This window comes from Phascolarctos cinereus, unplaced genomic scaffold, assembly GCF_003287225.1.
Source record: "Phascolarctos cinereus isolate Bilbo 61053 unplaced genomic scaffold, phaCin_HiC Scaffold_4;HRSCAF=312, whole genome shotgun sequence".
Taxonomy (NCBI): Eukaryota; Metazoa; Chordata; class Mammalia; order Diprotodontia; family Phascolarctidae; genus Phascolarctos; species Phascolarctos cinereus.
This window is the reverse complement of record NW_027555847.1, coordinates 464,857,966-464,876,632: the sequence shown is the minus strand read 5'-3', so window position 1 is coordinate 464,876,632 and position 18,667 is coordinate 464,857,966. Positions and strand designations below refer to the sequence as shown.

At 35.7% G+C, this 18,667-nt stretch overlaps 1 protein-coding gene across 4 annotated transcripts in view; it reads right to left on the bottom strand.

Moving 5' to 3' along the window:
* PPP1R42 (protein phosphatase 1 regulatory subunit 42) overlaps positions 1-18,667 on the bottom strand; it is a 49,456-nt gene that overhangs the window by 18,963 nt on the left and 11,826 nt on the right. For 3 of the 4 annotated variants that reach the window (XM_078153376.1, XM_021002194.2, XM_021002195.2), the window contains exons 4-6: positions 18,175-18,313; positions 15,212-15,328; positions 7,871-7,988 (exon numbers count right to left, since the gene is read on the bottom strand). In XM_078153376.1, coding sequence (XP_078009502.1) covers positions 7,871-7,988; positions 15,212-15,328; positions 18,175-18,313 — 374 coding nt within the window. The remainder of the gene's footprint in view (positions 1-7,870; positions 7,989-15,211; positions 15,329-18,174; positions 18,314-18,667) is intronic. The other variant, XM_021002196.2, reaches the window with a different exon arrangement.

The following is an 18,667-nucleotide window of genomic DNA, read 5'->3' as shown; positions in this document are numbered from 1 at the left end:
AATTTAACTGTGTGGCCAAAGAATTCAGTATCTATTGGCTAAAATCCTTGTGATAAATCTCTCCCTATTCAATTTGGCTGGTCCTTGTCAGGGATTAGGTGTGTTCTATTCCTGGGACCACACTTGAAGCTTTTCTATTTGATTTCTACAATATGTTAGACGACTGAGCAACATCTCCAGAAGTATTTGCACATCAGGTAAAGAAATGAAGGGGTTGTGATCTCTTCTGGAATATGCTAGAGGAAATACATAAAAATATGTCACAGACACATTACCTATTTTCACATATGTCTGATCATCAATGATAATTATGAAACTAATAAAAATCATTTTATATTCTTTATATAATTCCTGTTTTCAGGTCTTCTAAGAATAGCATACATGGCATGGTATATAGCAGTTAATAATTTAATTTATGATTAATGATGGTATACCATCATCATAACAAGAACTGGATGCATTTGCCAACACAACAGAGACCTTTCAATACCCACTTATTTGATAAGAATAATAGCAAAGGATGGTCTTTGGGAGTTGATGGGAAGCACTTTAAGAATAGTATTACGGAAAGAACGTGATTTTAAAATAGACTGCTCTGGGCAAAAATGGAAGATGGAAAGCTTTCCCTGTCTTTTTGTATATTAAATTGCCCCCTAGATAGCTACAGAGTTTCACTAGTAAATGACATTTAGATAAAACTAAACCTGTTACTAAAAATAAATGAGTTAGTTTCTAGGTTATAATTAACTCCTATTTATTTCTTTGGTGTCTGAGATAGATTTTGTCATATTCTTGGATGTCCCCAAAAAGCAATGCTCACATTTATATAGTGTATATTAGTTCATTCCCTAATTTGTGTTTTTTTTCCTATTTTGATAATTGATCCACTTGCAATTTATGGTGTTATATGCTATAAGATACTGGTACAGTCCTATATTATGGTTAACCGTTACCTAGTTTTCCAAGCAGTTTGTTAAATAATACTTTCCCCACTCTTTTGTGTTATGTGGTATATTAACATAATATAACTATATGCATTTAGTTCTAAATTTCACTTATGTTTTTGTTCTGATCTACTTTTCTATTTTCTTACCCAATGCTTGAAAATTTTGATAATTACTACTTAATGGTAAATCTGTAAGCATAACTTTTCTCATTATTTCCCTTCATATTCTTGACATTTTGTTCTTTCATATGAATTTTGGCATTATTTTTCTAATTCTATGAGGTATCATGGTGGTATTTTGATTAAATAGTATTTTCCTGTGTTAAATGTATAGATTTACATAGTATTATCTTTTTTTTTTACCATATTATGAATACTGAATTGATTAATTTTTCCTTTATTTCCATAAAATTTATTTTGTAATTGTACTTATATAGATCTTGTGTGTTCTTGGTAGGTTAATTCTCCAATGTTTTTTCCATTATACTATTACATTAAATGATATTTATAATTTTTTCCTGATTTGTTAGTGATATATAGAAATATGGATGGGTTTTGATTTATAAATGTATAAAACCTATAAAACCTTGGGATAGCTGTAGTGGGAGTAGTATCCTTATTCTACACATAAGGAAACTGAGGTTCATAGAGATTAACTTGCCTATAGTAGGACTGCTAGCAAATACTGGGGTCAGTACTCAATACCAGACGTTTCAAATCCAAGTTCATTGATGTTTTTTCCACTATATTTGTTGTCCTCTCTAACTACACCTCTCCCTTCTCCCCCAATACAGAAATCTCTTACTTAACACAGATAATTTCTAGTAAAATGAATTTGTACTGTGAATGCTTTTCTATTGACTTCCATTTCCAATCGGAAATGAGTGCCACCAAAAAAAAATAGAATGTAGATGTAAATAAATAAGGTAAACTCATGCAAAAAACACTAAATCATATTCTTATAAAGTAAAACTTGTGATAAAACATTAATAATTCAAAGAATTAATGATAATGCTTAACATTAATACTATATCTACTTTAAAAAAAAGTCACAAAATTTCTGAAAATGAAGTTAGAGTTTAGAATCAAAAATTCTTGTGGTAATGATTCTCTCTTTTACCTTGATTCCAGTTATTGTTAAGACAGCATATATTGACTAAGTGTCTTACATAATTAAATCCTCAACACTCAGCTTTGCTTAATACTCAGACATGTTTATTGTCACTCTTCCAATATACTTATTGTCCCTTTTCTGGATCCTATTCTGGTAAGATACATAGTTTCTTAACGTGTTCTTGGATAAAAGAAAGTAGTAATACAAAAACATTAGATAATATTTCCTGAGCACCTTACAAGGAATGAAACATCTAATCCTTGCCCCATAATTAGATAATCATTAGTGATTTAGTAGATTCTGACTCTGTGGAGATTTTTTGGGGGGTGGCTAACCTCTTGAAGATTTATTAAGATATTAAAAAGGGGTCATTTCACCTGGCAAAATGTTGCTACTGATTAGGTGGGGTAGGAGAGTCATGAGTACTGGGCAAAGATCAAGGGCTTCTTTAAAGGAACTTCATTCTTAATACTGAATTTTAAACGCATAGTAGAAAAATCAGTGACTCAGACTGATATTATATATTTTGAGCACCATACCAATTTTAAGAAAGTGGTTCTCACAATCCTACCTAAGCTAATTTACTTATTCAGTGCCATACCAATCAAACTACCAAAAAGTTATTTTATAGAGTTAGAAAAAATAATAACAAGATTCATTTGGAAAAACAAAAGGCCCAGAATATCAAAGGAACTAATGAAAAGAAATGCAGGGGAAGGTGGCCTAGCAATTTCAGATCTTAAATTGTATTATAAAGCAGCAGTCATCAAAACTGCTTGGTACTGGCTAAGAAATAGGGAGGTGGATCAGTGGAACAGGCTAAATATGCACGACACAGTAGTCAATGACTATAGTAATCTATTATTTGATAAACTCAAAGACCCCAGCTTCTGGGATAAGAACCCACTCTTTGAAAAAAACTGCCGGGAAAACTGGAAAAGAGTATGGCAGAAACTAGGCATAGACCCAAATCTCACACCATATACGAAAATAAAGTCAAAATGGGTTCAGGACTTAGATATAAAGGCTGATACCATAAGTAAACTGGAAGAACAAGGAATAGTTTACCTATCAGATCTATGGAGAACAGAAGAATTCATGACCAAACAGGAGATAGAGAACATTATGAAAAGCAAAATGGATAATTTTGATTACATTAAATTGAAAAGTTTTTGCACAAACAAAGCCAATGCAACTAAGATTAGAAGGAAGGTAGAAAATTGGGAAAGAATTTTTACAACCAGTCTTTCTGATAAAGGCCTCATTTCTAAAATATATAGAGAATTAAGACAAATTTATAAGAACACAAGCCATTCCCCAATTGATAAATGGTCAAAGGATATGAACAGACAGTTCTCAGATGAAGAAATTAAAGCCATCTATAGTCATATGAAAAAATGCTCTAAATCATTATTGATTAGAGAAATGCAAATCAAAACAACTCTGAGGTACCACATCACACCTATCAGATTGGCCAACATGACAAAACAGGAAAATGATAAATGTTGGAGAGATGTGGGAAAATTGGAACGCTAATACATTGTTGGTGGAGTTGTGAAATGATCCAACCATTTTGGAGAACAATTTGGAACTATGCCCAAAGGGCTACAAAAATGTGCATACCCTTTGATCCAGCAATAGCACTTCTAGGGCTATATCCCAAAGAGATCAAACAAATGGGAAAAGGACCCACATGTACAAAAATATTCATAGCAGCTCTTTTTGTGGTGGCAAAGAATTGGAAATTGAGAGGATGCCCATCAATTGGGGAATGGCTGAGCAAGTTGTGGTATATGAATGTAATGGAATACTATTGTGCTATAAGAAATGATGAACAGGCTGACTTCAGAAAAACCTGGGAAGACTTATATGGTCTGATGCTGAGTGAAGTGAGCAGAACTCAGAGGACTTTTGTATACAATAGCAGCCACGTTATGCAATGACTAAGAATGTTAAACTGAACCCTTCTCAGCATTACGAGGATCTAAGACATCTCCAGAGGCCTCGGGATGGAAAATACTGTCCACATCCAAAGAAAGAACTATGGAAGTCGAATCGCTTCACTTATTTTTACCTTGTTGAGTTTTGTTTCATCTTTCTGATGGTTCCTCTTATTGGTTTTAATTTTTACTTACAACTTCACTAATGTGAAAATATGTTTAATGGGTATGTAAATGTAAAGCCTATGTCAGATTGTGTGCCGTCTTGGGGGGGGAGGAGAAAAAGGGAGAAATTTTTTTCTCAACTCAAAAGCATATGGAAAAAAAAATTTAAAAAAAATTAAATTTAATTTAATTTAAAAAAAAGAAAGTGGTTCTCAAGTAGTAATTATCACAGAAGAATTGTATTCCCTTGCCTAGTTGGAAACTAGCTAATCAAAGCTTCTTATTCCCTGTACTTTGTTTCTATGAAAAGCAAATTAAAAGAAAATAAGTTTATACCAAAAAAACTCCAATCTATATGTTATCAGACTTAATCAGAAAAATCTGACACAAAGCTTTCCCCCCTCAATTATTTCCCTTCTAATTCTATAACACTGATTTTATTTATGCAGAAAAATTTAGATTTTATGTTAATTACTCCTGTGATCCTCTCCATTCCTAGTTTAGTCAAGAACTCTTCTTTAATCTAGAATTGTCAAACCTGGTCCCTTCTCTGTTCCTCTAATTTGTGATATGGCTTTTTATAACTAGGACATGCTTTTATTTGGAAATTATGACATGTGGTGGGGATGAGATATTGGTCTTCATTTAATTTCTGTCAGATTGCTTTCCACTTATCTTTAGTAAATCCAATAATTAGAGTCTTTGAGTTCATCAAACACCATGTTACTATGCTCAATTGCTTCTGGATTTTGTGCACCTAATACATTTCTCTGATTTTTTTCCATTTTTTAACTAGTACTAGATAGTTTTGATAATTGTTGCTATTTTTGAGATTTGATATTACTAGGCCCCCTTCCTTGCCACTTTTTTTCATTATTTCAGATATAGAACAAGAGGCATTCCCCAGTAGATATGAATAGAGAGATTTTTTAAAAAGACAAGCTATTAATAGCCAAATGAAAAAAAAATACTATAAGTTATTAATAAGAGAAATGCAAATTGAACACTCTGAGATTCTGTCTCACACTCACCATATTGATATAAAGATGACGAACGAGAAAAATGACAGTAGTTGGAAAAGCCATAGAGGGAAAGGCTCAAAAATGCATTGCTGGATGCAAGGACCTCCAAAATCTCATGATGGAAAATGCTATCCACATCCAGGGAAAGAACTATGGAGTTTGAATGTAGGTCGAAGTGTACTGTTTGCTCTTTTTTTTTCTTGTTTTGTTTTGTTTCTTTCTTGTGGTTCCTCCTATTGGTTTTAATTCTTCTTTACAACATGACTAATGTGAAAATATGTTTAATAGGAATGTATATATAAAGCTTATATCAGATCACACACTGTCTTGGGGAGAGGGGAGGGAAAGGAAGGGAAGAAAATTTAAAACTCAAAAGCTTATGGAAGTGAATGTTAAAAACTAAAAATAGATTAATAAAAAATTTAAAACAAATTAAGACATTGACAAAAAATGCATTGCTGGTGGAGCTGTGAACTGATCCAACCATTATGGAAGAAAATTTGTTATGTCTCCAATGTCACTAATATGTGGCTACTCTTTGACCTGGTGATATCACTACCAGTCATACTCCAAAGAAATTTTTAAAAAGAGGGAAAGGGCTCATAAACACAAAAACATTTTCAGCAGTCTTTTTTGTTATAGCAGAAAATTAGAGAGAGGTGGATACCCATCAATTGAGGAAAGGATGAACAAATTATGGAATATGAAGGCAATATAATATTGTACTGTAAGAAATGATGAAAGAGATGAATTTAGAAAAACCTGGGAGGACTTGAGAAATGAGCAGAACCAGGAGAAAAGTGTCTACGATGGCTGTAACATTGTAAAGGAAAACAACTGTTAAACGCTTTAGAACTATGAACAACACAATAAGCAATTGTGATTCCGAAGACTGATGATGAAGTATTCTTTCCACCTCTCTGTAGAGAGGTGAGGGACTAGAGAGGCTAAGAACTTTTTCAAAAATTAGACTTGTTTTACTTGCCCATACTTCTTTGTTATTAGGGGGGGATTTTTTTTTTTTTGGAGTGGAGGTGGGAAAGGGGAGGGATTATGGGAGTTAGTAGGGCTTAGTGATAGTGACACCAAATAAAAGAAGAAAAGAGGTGTCAATGAAACATTAAAAAAAACAACACCACAGAAAACAACAAACGAAGTTCAGAAGAGTTCAAAGAGGACATTGTTGAAACAAGCATGTAAATTTTAACATGTCTTGTTAAAAAATAGGCTGTGTATAATAATAAAGTTTTATGGTGTCAAATAGAGTGCTCTTTCCTGTTCTCTGTATAAGGAAATTTTATATCTGTTGATGTTTGTCAGGTTCATAATGATAAAGGAAACTAAAAATAAAAATAAACTAAAATACCTTAAGCAGCAAGTAAGTACTTTTCTCCACCTACTACAGTTAGAATATAGCATTTGAAGATTTGCTGTAAGGAATGAAGGAAGGATCTCTAAAATAAATTCCCCTTTAAATAGGGATCAGTATTATGGTATCATAGATTTAGAGCTGGAAGAGATCTTAGAGTTCCTCTAGCCCAACTGTTTTCTTTTACAGAAGAGGGAACAAAGATCCAGAGAAGTTACATTACTTTCCCAGTGTCACACAGGTAGTAAGTAGCAGAACCAGGACCACATTTTGCCTATATTATCTTTTTTGATTCTCACCATAACCCTGTGGGCAAGGCATTATTATTATTGTCATCATCACCATCATTATTATTATCGCTCCCATTCATTTTACAACTGAGGAAACTGAGACTCCGAAAGGCAAAAGGACTTGCCCAGGGTCACACAGCTAGGAAGCATCTGAGGCAAGATTTGAACCAGGTCTTCCTGATTCCAAGATCAATATTCTTGCTTCCACATGAGGCTGTTCTTTCCACTGAAGAATGCTACCTCACCTAATAAGCTAGTATCATCTAAGTGTTGAAATAACATGAAGTTCAACTTATTATGACTTATCTATAAAGTCATAAGATGATCTTAAATTGTTGTTCTTGTTGCTCAGTCATTTTCAGTTGTCTCTGACTCTCTGCAACCTATTTGGGCTTTTCTTGGAAGAGCTACTGGAGTCGTTTGCATTTTCCTTCTTCAGCTCATTTTCTAGATGAGGAAACTGAGGCAAACAGGATTAAGTGATTTGCCCAGGGTCACACTATATTTAAACTCAGGTCTTCCTGTCTCCAAGACAGGCATGCTATCCACTGTGCCACCTAGCTGCCCCATGATCTTCAGAAGGAACCCAATAAACGATTGGCTAAACAACAGAAGTTGTCAAATGCTTATTACTCGTGACTTTCCTTGAGAGCTCTTTTTAAAAGCAAGATGTTCTATTGTAATATCAGCAATTATGATGTCAGTAAATATTTCATACCCTCTTTCTCCTTTTTAATTATTAGGGTCAAAACTTGCTAAGAATAATAAATATGGTGGTACAGTGGATAGAGCACTGGCCCTAGAGTGAGAAGGACCTGAGTTCAAATCCAGCCTCTGGGCAAGTCACTTAACCCTGATTGCCACCCCCTAAAATATTACTAAATATTTTAAAGTAGATAATTCACAGACATGAATGTCATGTTCATAACCATACAGGAAAGCTGATGAGCTATTAAACTAACAAACCCCCAAACTTGCTTATTTTTGAAAGAAAATGCTGTACATGTAATATAAGTTATTTTACCTAGAGATTTGGATATCAAGATCAGTCTGTCCCTGTATTTTGGCTTGAGGCAGACAGGATTTCCATTCAGATCCATTTTCCATAATTTGGGCAACCTGGTCAGTAACAGCTCCAAATCCTGTAATTATGAAAGGAGAAGGACACAGTATTCTATCACTACCAAAATTACATTAGTTAACAGTGTTCTAACATATTTTAATTATTTTGATTATTTTAATGTATTAGGTAATATTATAAACAATTATATTTTAATATATAACATATATAATTTTATGCATGATATTTTATGTTAGTTATTTCAATAGCATTTTAATATATATTACCTTCAGTTTTTAAAAAGGAATAAAATAAATTTAATATTTAGATGCCACAAAAGTTCATCTAACACCCATGTTATAACAACTTATATTTATATACTGTTTTTGAAGGTATTTAAAGCATTTTCCTTACAACTCTCTTAAGTAGATAGGAAAAATATTTATTATCTCCATCTTATAGAAGAGGAAACCAAAGCTCTGAAAAGTTAAATGATTCTCCTATGTTCTAATATCTAGTGAATATGTGAAATTGGATTAGAAGCTGGCTTCCCTGACTTCAAGTCCAATCCTTCATGCCAAACTGCCTCTTCCCATTTTCCTAGTGATGCTGCACAGCCATCAGTCATGTAACACCATTTGTTGTTCACTTGTTTCAGTTGTGTCCTACTTTTCATGACTTTCTTGGCAAAGATATTCAAATGGGGTTGTGTTCTCCCTGAGGTGGATGTTCCCTCTAACAATACAGATTGCCACCTGCCTGGACCTGCCCATCCTGGGTGACTTCTGTCCATATGCTTACCCCAGACCACCCACCCAACATTATGGGGGCCCTTCCACATCTTCTCCCGATATCATGAGAATACCTGCAGAGCAGCTAGACTAACCACCAGTTATCCCAGTTATCCTTAGCTCTTGTCATGTAATCAGTCCATCTTTTTTTGATCATACATTGCTCTGTTGGCATTCTTTACTCCAGTGTTTCCTTATAGTTCCATCATGTGGTGCTGCATGTCCACGCTCAATAAGGGCCTCTCCTAGACACTGAGTGATACTCACTCTTATTTGATGACTCACTGCCATACACCAACACCCCTAACCCCTCACCCTGCACCCCCTGATCTGGGAAGAATCAAAATGGCTGAAAGGCTGATGTAAAACACATTGTGGGTGGGTTTAAGTAGGCTGCAAATGTCATGAAGGATGATTTGACATATGACTACCTGAAAAAGGAGGTAGGTCGATAATGTAGTGAGAATGAGGGATAACATTTGAATATCCTGAGTAATCATAAAATATTAAAAGAACCAGAGGAGGGTTTCAGGTGCACTGGGTAGGTTCCCCTGTGGACATAGACAAAAATTGCACAAGATGAGCAAGTATGGAGGGATGCCGATGATATCATAAAAGCCACCGAATTAATTATATATAAACATGAATTTGATTCTAGTTCTCTTTCTAATTGTTATTGGGAAATATCAGGATTTTCTGCAGCTTGGCATAATCACAATTAAAAGGAGAGATCAGTTGCTAGAAGTCAGGCATCAAGATTGAGCCTAAGTGAAAATGTCAGTTTAGGGGCAGCTAGGTGGCACAGTGGATAGAGCACCGGCCCTGAAGTCAAGGAGGACCTGAATTCAAATGCAGCCTCAGACCAAACACTTGACACTTACTAGCTGTGTGACCCTGAACAAGTCATTTAACCCCAATTGCCAAAGGAAAAAAAAAAGAAAATGTCAGTTTACACAGATGTCCCATTACACAGTACTTCTACATAGAACCACAGAGGGTTAGAGAAAAGGTAACATTTGAATTTAATTCTGTGCGGCCCATTGGCCGTACTCTAATTCAGGGGTGGGAACAGGTAGCAGGCCCAAGATCTGTCTTCTCTTGTTTAAATTGATCTAGCCCATTTTAGAAGGAAAATACCGAAGGCAGAAATTATACAGAGAAGTTATAGTCAATATGTGTTCCTGCTATCTGCATTTGACTCAACAAATCACATATACAAAGTACTTTCCTCAGAATAGAGCTAGGAGGTTGTGACTGTGAGTAGTTTGAAAATCGTTCCAGAGGAGGAAACTGAGTTCAGAGAGATTCAGGTACTAGCCCATGGTGGCACAGTTCTCCCAAACTCCCCGTTTTTCTAAGATCAGGCTCTTTGCACACAACGCCTTACCATCTTGCATTAACTCCTACTTCTATCCCCTAATTCAAGTTCATTCCTTGGCCTTCAATGTCTGATAGCTTTTTATCAATCCTAACTCACTTCCTTTCAGCATTATTCTTTGTAGTAACCAAGTCTGCTGCCCACGTATCATCACCTTCCATTTTTGCTTATTTTTACCCTGCTTCATGTCAAAATCTTTTCTGCAAGGTGACTGTTTTAATAAGGTTCTTCCTCTTTCCCCCCCTCCAAATTCTTCCTGGAAAAATCACTTTATGTGAAGTTTCAATGGAAATCCCCTTTCTCACCTAAAAACATTTATTAAACACAAGTATTAAATATGGGAACTTTGACTGGATCTACATACTTAAACTATTCTGTTAAGACTTTTATCCTCTGTAATGCTGGTCAATAGAATTAAAGAGAAGCTGTTAACAAGTGAGGAAAAGGTAGAAATCTGAGTGTTAATAGGTGAGACCCTCTTAGGAAAACTTTTTTTTTAATTGAGCAGGGCCTCAGCCCTGTGCATTAGTTTATTCCCGATCTGATTACACACCTAGGCACTCAAATGTTTGTTCAGTGGACACATCTGTTTGATTCTAAGCAATGGCTATAAAGACTTCATTACCTCATATATTTTACATATAAATTATGCTGCATTATCCTTAGATTGGAAAACTTTTTGTCCCAAGACAAGAAGAGTGTATCATACTTTTGGACAATGCTGAAGACAATTAGCTAATAATAAACCAAATTAAAATCTATACAGCAACCTATGATTACTGAAACAGGCCTTTAGATTTTTGTTAACTTTTACTCGTTTGATAAATGACTCTGAACATATTTCCTCTGGTGTATATTTATCCAAGACTATACTAACCCTGTGCTGAAATACGATTATACTTTGGATACCCTCTGGTTGTTCATTGCCTTTCTGTCTTAAAGTGTTTTCACTTTCTAGCCTTTCAATAAGCTACGCTAAAGGGACCAGACACTTTTCTAGGCAGTCGGTTTGATAAATGATCATGTCATGCTATCACTTAGAGGTCTCCTGCAAAATACTGAAGAGCAAATTATATTTCACAGGCAAGAATGAGTGCCTTAGTGCCTCTGTGGACATCTGCAGCAAGGGCAATCGAATTCTGCACAATTAAGGATGGCCCTTTATAACCTGTATTTGACCAGTCTGTTCTCATCTTTATTGGAAACGTCTAGCTCCACTGCCCTCACTGTATCAACGCAGAGCAATTTGTCACCACTGTGACTACCTGTCATAATCTTCCTGAGAAAATCTATAATTTTCTCCTTGTTCCTGACTAAATTGTGAAGAGTATAAATTTATCTTTTGGACAATATTCTTGCCATGATCAATAATGAGCAAAGGCCAAATAAATTGAGACCTCAGAAAACATGACAGGCTTAGAGCAGTCTATTCATTTGTGTTCTATAAATCAAATATTTAGTCTGATGGATGAGCATGTTAATTTTTTTATTTCTACCATTTATCCTAAAGATAATATGTTACACAATAATATAATGACCCTAAAGCCAATAAAACAAATTTGATAAAACAACTAAAATCCTACTAAGGAATAAACTTGCAATTTATTTCAATTATATTGAGTTATTAAACTTTGCAGGCATAAAAGATTAACAAATATTTTTTCCATACTATCAATTTTTGTAAACTTTTAATAAGACTGGCTGGATCCATTTGATTAAAATAATTAGGCAAATGTAATTCTGGCCCTGATGTAGATTTTTTTGGATTTAAATTATATAATCAAATTACCTGGAAAATGTCCAAATTCTTACTTTTTGTTGCATAGACAAAATATTAGTTTTTTTTTCACTTAGTATTTTATTTTTCCCTAGTTACATGTACAAACAATTTTTAACATTCGTTTTTAAAACTGAGTTCCGAATTCTCTCCCTTCCTTCCTCCTCACCCCTCCTCCCCCATTGAGAAGGCAAACAATTCCATTTATATTATACACGTCTAGTCATGCAAAACATTTCCATAATAATCAAAAGCTTTTGTTTTATGCACAAATAAAAGTTTAGTAAAATAAATGTAGAAACCCAAAGTTAATTTTACTTCAACTAAAAGTATACATTGCCATTAACCTGCACAGTTACACTGGGTAGATCACTTAACTTTGTTGGATTCAAAATGAAGTGCTCACTGAACTAGGGAAATCCCTTCCTGCTCTAACATCCCAGGTTCTGGGTCACACTGGAGGCAATGTTTTCAAGGACAACCTACTGCTAAAGTCAAAACCATTACTTTCTCCACTCCTCCTTATTATTAATTCTAAAAGGGTAATTAAGTCAGAATGGGGACATAACCAAGTATGAGCCATTAATAAAGGTTTTTCTTAGTATAAAAACGTCTCTATGTTAAGGCATAACATATACTGTTTTCAAATCAGTGTTTTGGGGGGCAGAACTAATTCTTGGAAAGATCTGAGTTCAAATTTTGCCTCCGGTAATGGTGACATAACCCTGAGCAAGTCACTGACCTCCAGTTATTTCAGTTTCCTTATCTGTAAAATGGAGGTAATAATATCACCTACCTCTCAGAGTTGTTGTGATGATAAAATGCGATAATATTTGCAAATTGTGTTGAAAAACTTAAAGCCTTATATGTTAGCTATTTATTTCTATATTTAGACAGGCTCATCTGTACAATGCCATGGTAGACTCTGTGAATGAAAATATTTAGTTTGAATTGCAGTGGCCTATTGACATGGCTCTGCATGGACAGGCTTCCAGGATTATTGATTTTATTACTTGCTGGATCATTGTAATCCTTGAATTAGAATCTTATATAGCTTGGCAGGACTAATTATGCCAAAGTCATGCAGATATAAGTGCATTTATTGATTTCTTTCCATACAAATCCATTTACCATCATGTAGACAAGATCAGAATATATTCATGCCTATAAATGGAAGACCAACTGCATTATATTTTGGGGGGATCCAGACCTGCGATTTAATTGGCAATGGGCAATTAATTGGCAATTTCCCACTGAAAAGGCTCCTTTTACCAAGGTGGATCAGAATCTTCTCTGAAATTTATAATTGTCAAGTTGTCTGCGGGTCACTGAGAGGGTGACTTTCTCAAGGTTTATACAGCCAGGATGTGTCAGAGTCCAAACTTGAATCCAAGTCTTCCAGACTATATCCACTACATCACACTGCTTCTCCTACCAACCCATGGACTCATTTTACTTCTTATATATGTTTCTTTTTTTCCTGTAATGTGCTACAACTAAAAACCAAAAAACCTCAATAATTTCTCTTGTGTTATTTCCAACTTTCATATACATTACCTCCTTTGTACTTACTTTGTACTTACTTGACTCTACCATAACACAGATTTTCTGAATTGAAAATCTGCTAACTTTTGGAATACAAGATGTTCCTAGGCTGCTGTTTTAAATAAAGAACACAATTTTCCCGCATAAGCTTTGCCCATGATGGTTAGGTTCCCAGGCCAACCTCCAAAGACTACTGAGTCCATGATGGACATAAAAGAAGCAGCAGCTGGTGACATGCAATCAAGGTGGCCTCAGAGCTAGGACGACCTAACTCCAAGTCCTTGCCTCTTACACATCCTGGCTGGGTGACCCTGGCCCAGTCACAACCTTTCAGTGCCCTCATCAAGTTTCTTAAGATGCTAAGTTGCAGAGAAGGTGTCGACCTGAACTGGCAGTAGGAGTTCCTTCCTATACCAGAGAAATCACAGGTCCTATCCCTCTTCCTATCTCCTATGAACATGGAGAATGAAAAAACAAGATTTAAACACAGAAGTTTTGCAAAGGCCCGGCTTCAGGCTTGTAGATATTGCCCAAAGAGATTAAAAACCCATCTGCAATCTATTCTGGTTTGCTGATTTTCAGCAGGCATCTTTAGCTGTCAGTCTCTAAATCCTCTGGTTTGCTTTTCTCCAAACACTAAGTCGGTGACTGAGTTAGCTAACCAACCTTTCGGGAGACTCTGCATTGTTACACATGTAAGAGAGGAGACATCTGCAGCCACAGCCTCCATGGGGACAGAGCATCCCTTTGCTTAACCACTTTGCTAGTTCTCATAGCCTGAGCATGGGTCTGTTGTCTTAGGCATTCTGAACAACCTTTCTGAACATGTTTCTTTGTCTATAAAATCAGTATCACATGACATTTTGGAGGTTACCTAGGAGAGAATCAAATGATAGCTGCTTATGTTACATAAAATTTTAACATTTATTAATAACATACATTTATGCAGTGCTTTAAGATCTGTAAGTGCTTTATACATATTTGATTCTTACAATACGTGAGGCAATTGTTATGGGTATTTTTATCCCTATTTTACCGATGAAGAAACTAAGGCTTGGAGAGGTGAAGTGCCCTGGCCAGGCCACACACAAGTGAGGTTTGGCGCTTGGGTCTCTTGACACTAAATCTATTGCCCCTGAGATAATGTATGCAAAAGCTCTTTGTAGCTTACAGTAAAGTGTTCTCATCGATGCTATATAATGGGAACTGTGACTGTCCAGGCAGTCATATCTGAGGGAGGGACAGCCTAGAAAGCCAGTGGGGGGACATTAAGTAAAAAATTCATTTTTATCACCTCCCAAGAAAAATACACCTAAAATCACAAAAATAAATCCATAGCAACATTAATCAGACAATTGATACCGACTATAACTTCATCTATGCATTAATTAGAATTACTTTTTAAAAATATAACAGATCTGGAAGAAAAATAAAAAAAAAAACCTATCCCACTGGGCCACTGCCAGTCAAAGGCTTGACTGAGGCAGCTAAATACCATGAATAATTCTTAAAACTCTTTTTATTTTTGGCAATAGGATTACTATTACCTCTCTTTAAATGCTTTGATTAAACTTTCCAAACAGCTCTTGTTACAATTGCCATGAAATAAAACAGCCCACCAACATGATAATAGAGAAGAATGAACATGATTACTTTTTTCTTTAAAAAAGGATTCCAGGGGAACAGATTTGGAGAGAGATGCAAGCAGTTGTGGTTTACAACATAGCTTGAGAGTGACCTGACAGGTTTTAAAGTAGAAAACTTCATAGTCAATTAAAAGTAAAAAATTTTCTACCAAAAATTTCCCTTAATACCTTCACATGAAGAAGTTGGTTGTCAGCTGCTATAAGCTGAGTGAGGTTCTCCAGTGTTTCTAAGTCTTTTATTTCATCAATATTGTTATTGCTGATATTTAATATAGAGAGGGAATTCTGTAAGAAAATTAATTAGGACAAATATATGTTAGGAAACTACCCATTTGAATATCATATATGGTAACTTTTTTAATACCTAGTCCTCCTCGATCAAAAATTCTAAATCATTCATATAATCTCTTTATTTTCTTTATCATTCAACAATCTGTAATTTTGTTGCTGTAAGTTATCATTCCACTGACAGTTTGCTAACCCTCCTATGACTTAGTTAGCTTACAATAAAATTCATAACCTTGTTGCCACACTCTCTGTGAACTTGGCTAGGCTACTTCTTAGACAACCAAGATACAGATTCTCTATCACTAGGTCTGTCCTCTACCCTGCTAGGGTGCATGCGGTGTTCAGGAAGACTACTACCTCTGGTGTGAGGGCTTGAGGAGCCTTTCTCAGGGCTGCTCGTCCACTTTTGGTGTCCACTTGATTCACCCAACTGTCACCCGTGGCTCCAACAAGCATAGAAGCCACTTCCCAGTAAACTGTTTCAGGCTGAAGGTAACTGACAGGCCTCAAAACCTATTGGTAAGTTAGGAGAATGTCTACCCAAAGCATGTGAAGACTTCCCTGGGGGGATGAGAACAATTTGTTCCAATGGTGGCCATGAAGATGGCTGAAACAAGACACTGTGGAGCACTCAGACATCAAAGCCATCAAAGATGCCAAGGTCATCCACTGCATCATGGGCCACTGCCAATCATTTTGATTTTTGTCCTGACACTGGATTTTGATGACTCAGGAAGACCGAGGGAATGAGGCTGATGACTGTGTAAAACTCTGCCTCACTTAAATCCAATTTACAAGCAAGCCTAGACATCACTTCATGATGTCATTGGTTCTCTTAGAAAATGAAGGATAACAACAACTCTCACCCTGTTGGAAGCCCTTTTGGTTTGGGAGGAACTCTGCTGACAGCCTTCAAGAACCCAGGGTCACCCCAAGTCACAAGAGGGCATCAAACTTAAGTTCATTATGTAGATAAAATAAAATGTTATATTTCTTGATATGTATAACCAGAGAAGCTTAGAGTTGGAAAGAGGGTGGGTTGATGTGCTCAAGGTTATACAACTCTGGTCTCCGGACTCCCAGGCCAAAACTCATTCTACTATACCATTACTATATAGGAGGAGACTTCAGGAATTAGGATAGTGGACCTTGATATCTCTGACTACAATATCTCCAATATCCCAATCTGCTCCCAGTGCTGTCTAAAGTCTTTCTTCTTTGTGAGAGAATCTGGGCCACATTAAGGGGCCAATACATATCCAATACTCTTGAAATCTCTACAAGGCTCAAATCAAATCTGTTGCTTTATCTTTGGTTCTGAAGACAGGACAATCTCTTCAAATTAGGTCTCCCTGATGCCTAATTTCTGTCATCCAATATACTAGCTATCTCTCTCAACTTTTTGCTATCTGCAAATTTGTTAAATTTCATAATGATATGGTTTCTAAAAGTTCACTAAGGTCACAAAAAACCCTTATAATCAGTAGCTTTATAGGTTTTGCCATGGATTTTTTCCTCTGAATATGTTTTAAATAAATAACAGTAATAGGGGCAGCTAGGTGGCTCAGTGGATGGAGCACTGGCCTTGGAGTCAGGAGGACCTGAGTTCAAATTCAGTCTCAGACACATAATACTTCCTAGCTGTGTGACTCTGGGAAAGTCACTTAACCCCAATTGCCTCGCTTTAAAACACACACACACACACACACACACACACACACACACACACACACAAATAACAGTAATAATATTAAGCACCAAAGTTATCTTTGCTTAAATGGTAAGTTAGCAATATAAAAATAAAGAAATGCTTTTTTTAGGAAATATATATGTATATACAGACACATGCTAATTATATGTCTATACACACACATATACATACAGTTAGGAGCTGCATCTGTTTGTATGTATATATACAAATATACATATGTATTCAAATCAACAAATGTTTATTGTCTACTCTGTGCAAAACTAGACACTGGGATGGCATACAAAGATGAGTAAGAAATCATCCTTGACTTCAAGGAGCTTATTACACACACACATACATACTACCACACATGTTCACACTAACGTGTCATAGGTAGTTAACAAATACTGTGATCATGTCACTCCTAAATGGTTCTCTAATGTACTGGTGCCTGAAATTCCAACATTATTCATTCTTGTGGGTTAAGGTATTAAAGGTTTAGAGGATCACTGTTAAAAATGCAAATGTTATTTGAAATAGGTGGTATATAAAGATACAAGTCTATTCTATATCTACATGTATGTGTTCAATTGTTTTTCAGTTGTATCTGACCATTTCCTTCTCAGCTCATTTTGCAGATGAGAAAACAGGCAAACAAGGTTAAGTGACTTATCCAGGTTTACACAGCTAGTAAATGTCTGAGGCCGGATTTGAACTCAGGTCCTCCAGATTCCAGAGCTGGCACTTTATCCGCTGAGCCACCTACCTTCCCTCTATATCTACACAGATATGTATTTTTTTTTAGGTAGCTACGTGGTACAGTGGATAAAGTGCTAGACTTAGAGTCAGGAAAACTTGTGTTCAAATATAGTCTCAGACACTAGCTGTGGGACCCTGGGCAAATAATTTAAACTTCTGTTTGCCTCAGTTTCCTTGTCTGTAAAATGAAGATAATAATAGCACCTACCTCCCAGGGTTGCTGTGAGGATCAAATGAGATGATATTTGTAAAGTACTTTGCAAACTTTAAAGTGCTATATAAATATATATTAATTTCTAATGTACACAATATCAATCTATTATCCTCCACTAATCCCCTTTATAATATGTCAATCACCAAACTGCTTTATCAGAAAACTAAGAGATAGCCTTACTGCCAAAGACTGAAGAGTTCTTGGATCAAAAAGAAGCTTTTCTCCAAGAGGAAGCCTCTGGCTTTCAATGTGTAGTTCTCTGAGCTCTTCTAGTCCTTCTAAACACTCTACTACAGCAATGTAGTTGCCACCCAGATACCTGCAGAAGAAAATAAAAATACACATTTTGGAAATATAATTCCATGGCAACTAGTGTTGAAAACTGTTGATGAAGACTCCAAATAAATTACCTACAGCACTCATTTGGTCTTCTAGTTCTAATATTCTATCATTCTACAAATATCTTAGGGCCAACACTCATAGTCATAGGGCTGACAGGGACCTCATGATATCATTTAGTATTTTCTGCCTCAGGGAAAAACTTGGTTCTTTTTAAACTTTCTCCATTTATCTGGAATGCATATCTTAAAAAAAAAACCCCATCATCTCTTTTAGGTAATGGCTTACAAGCTTTGATCTTTTTTCATTAGGAATGCTTAGAAGTTCTCTACTT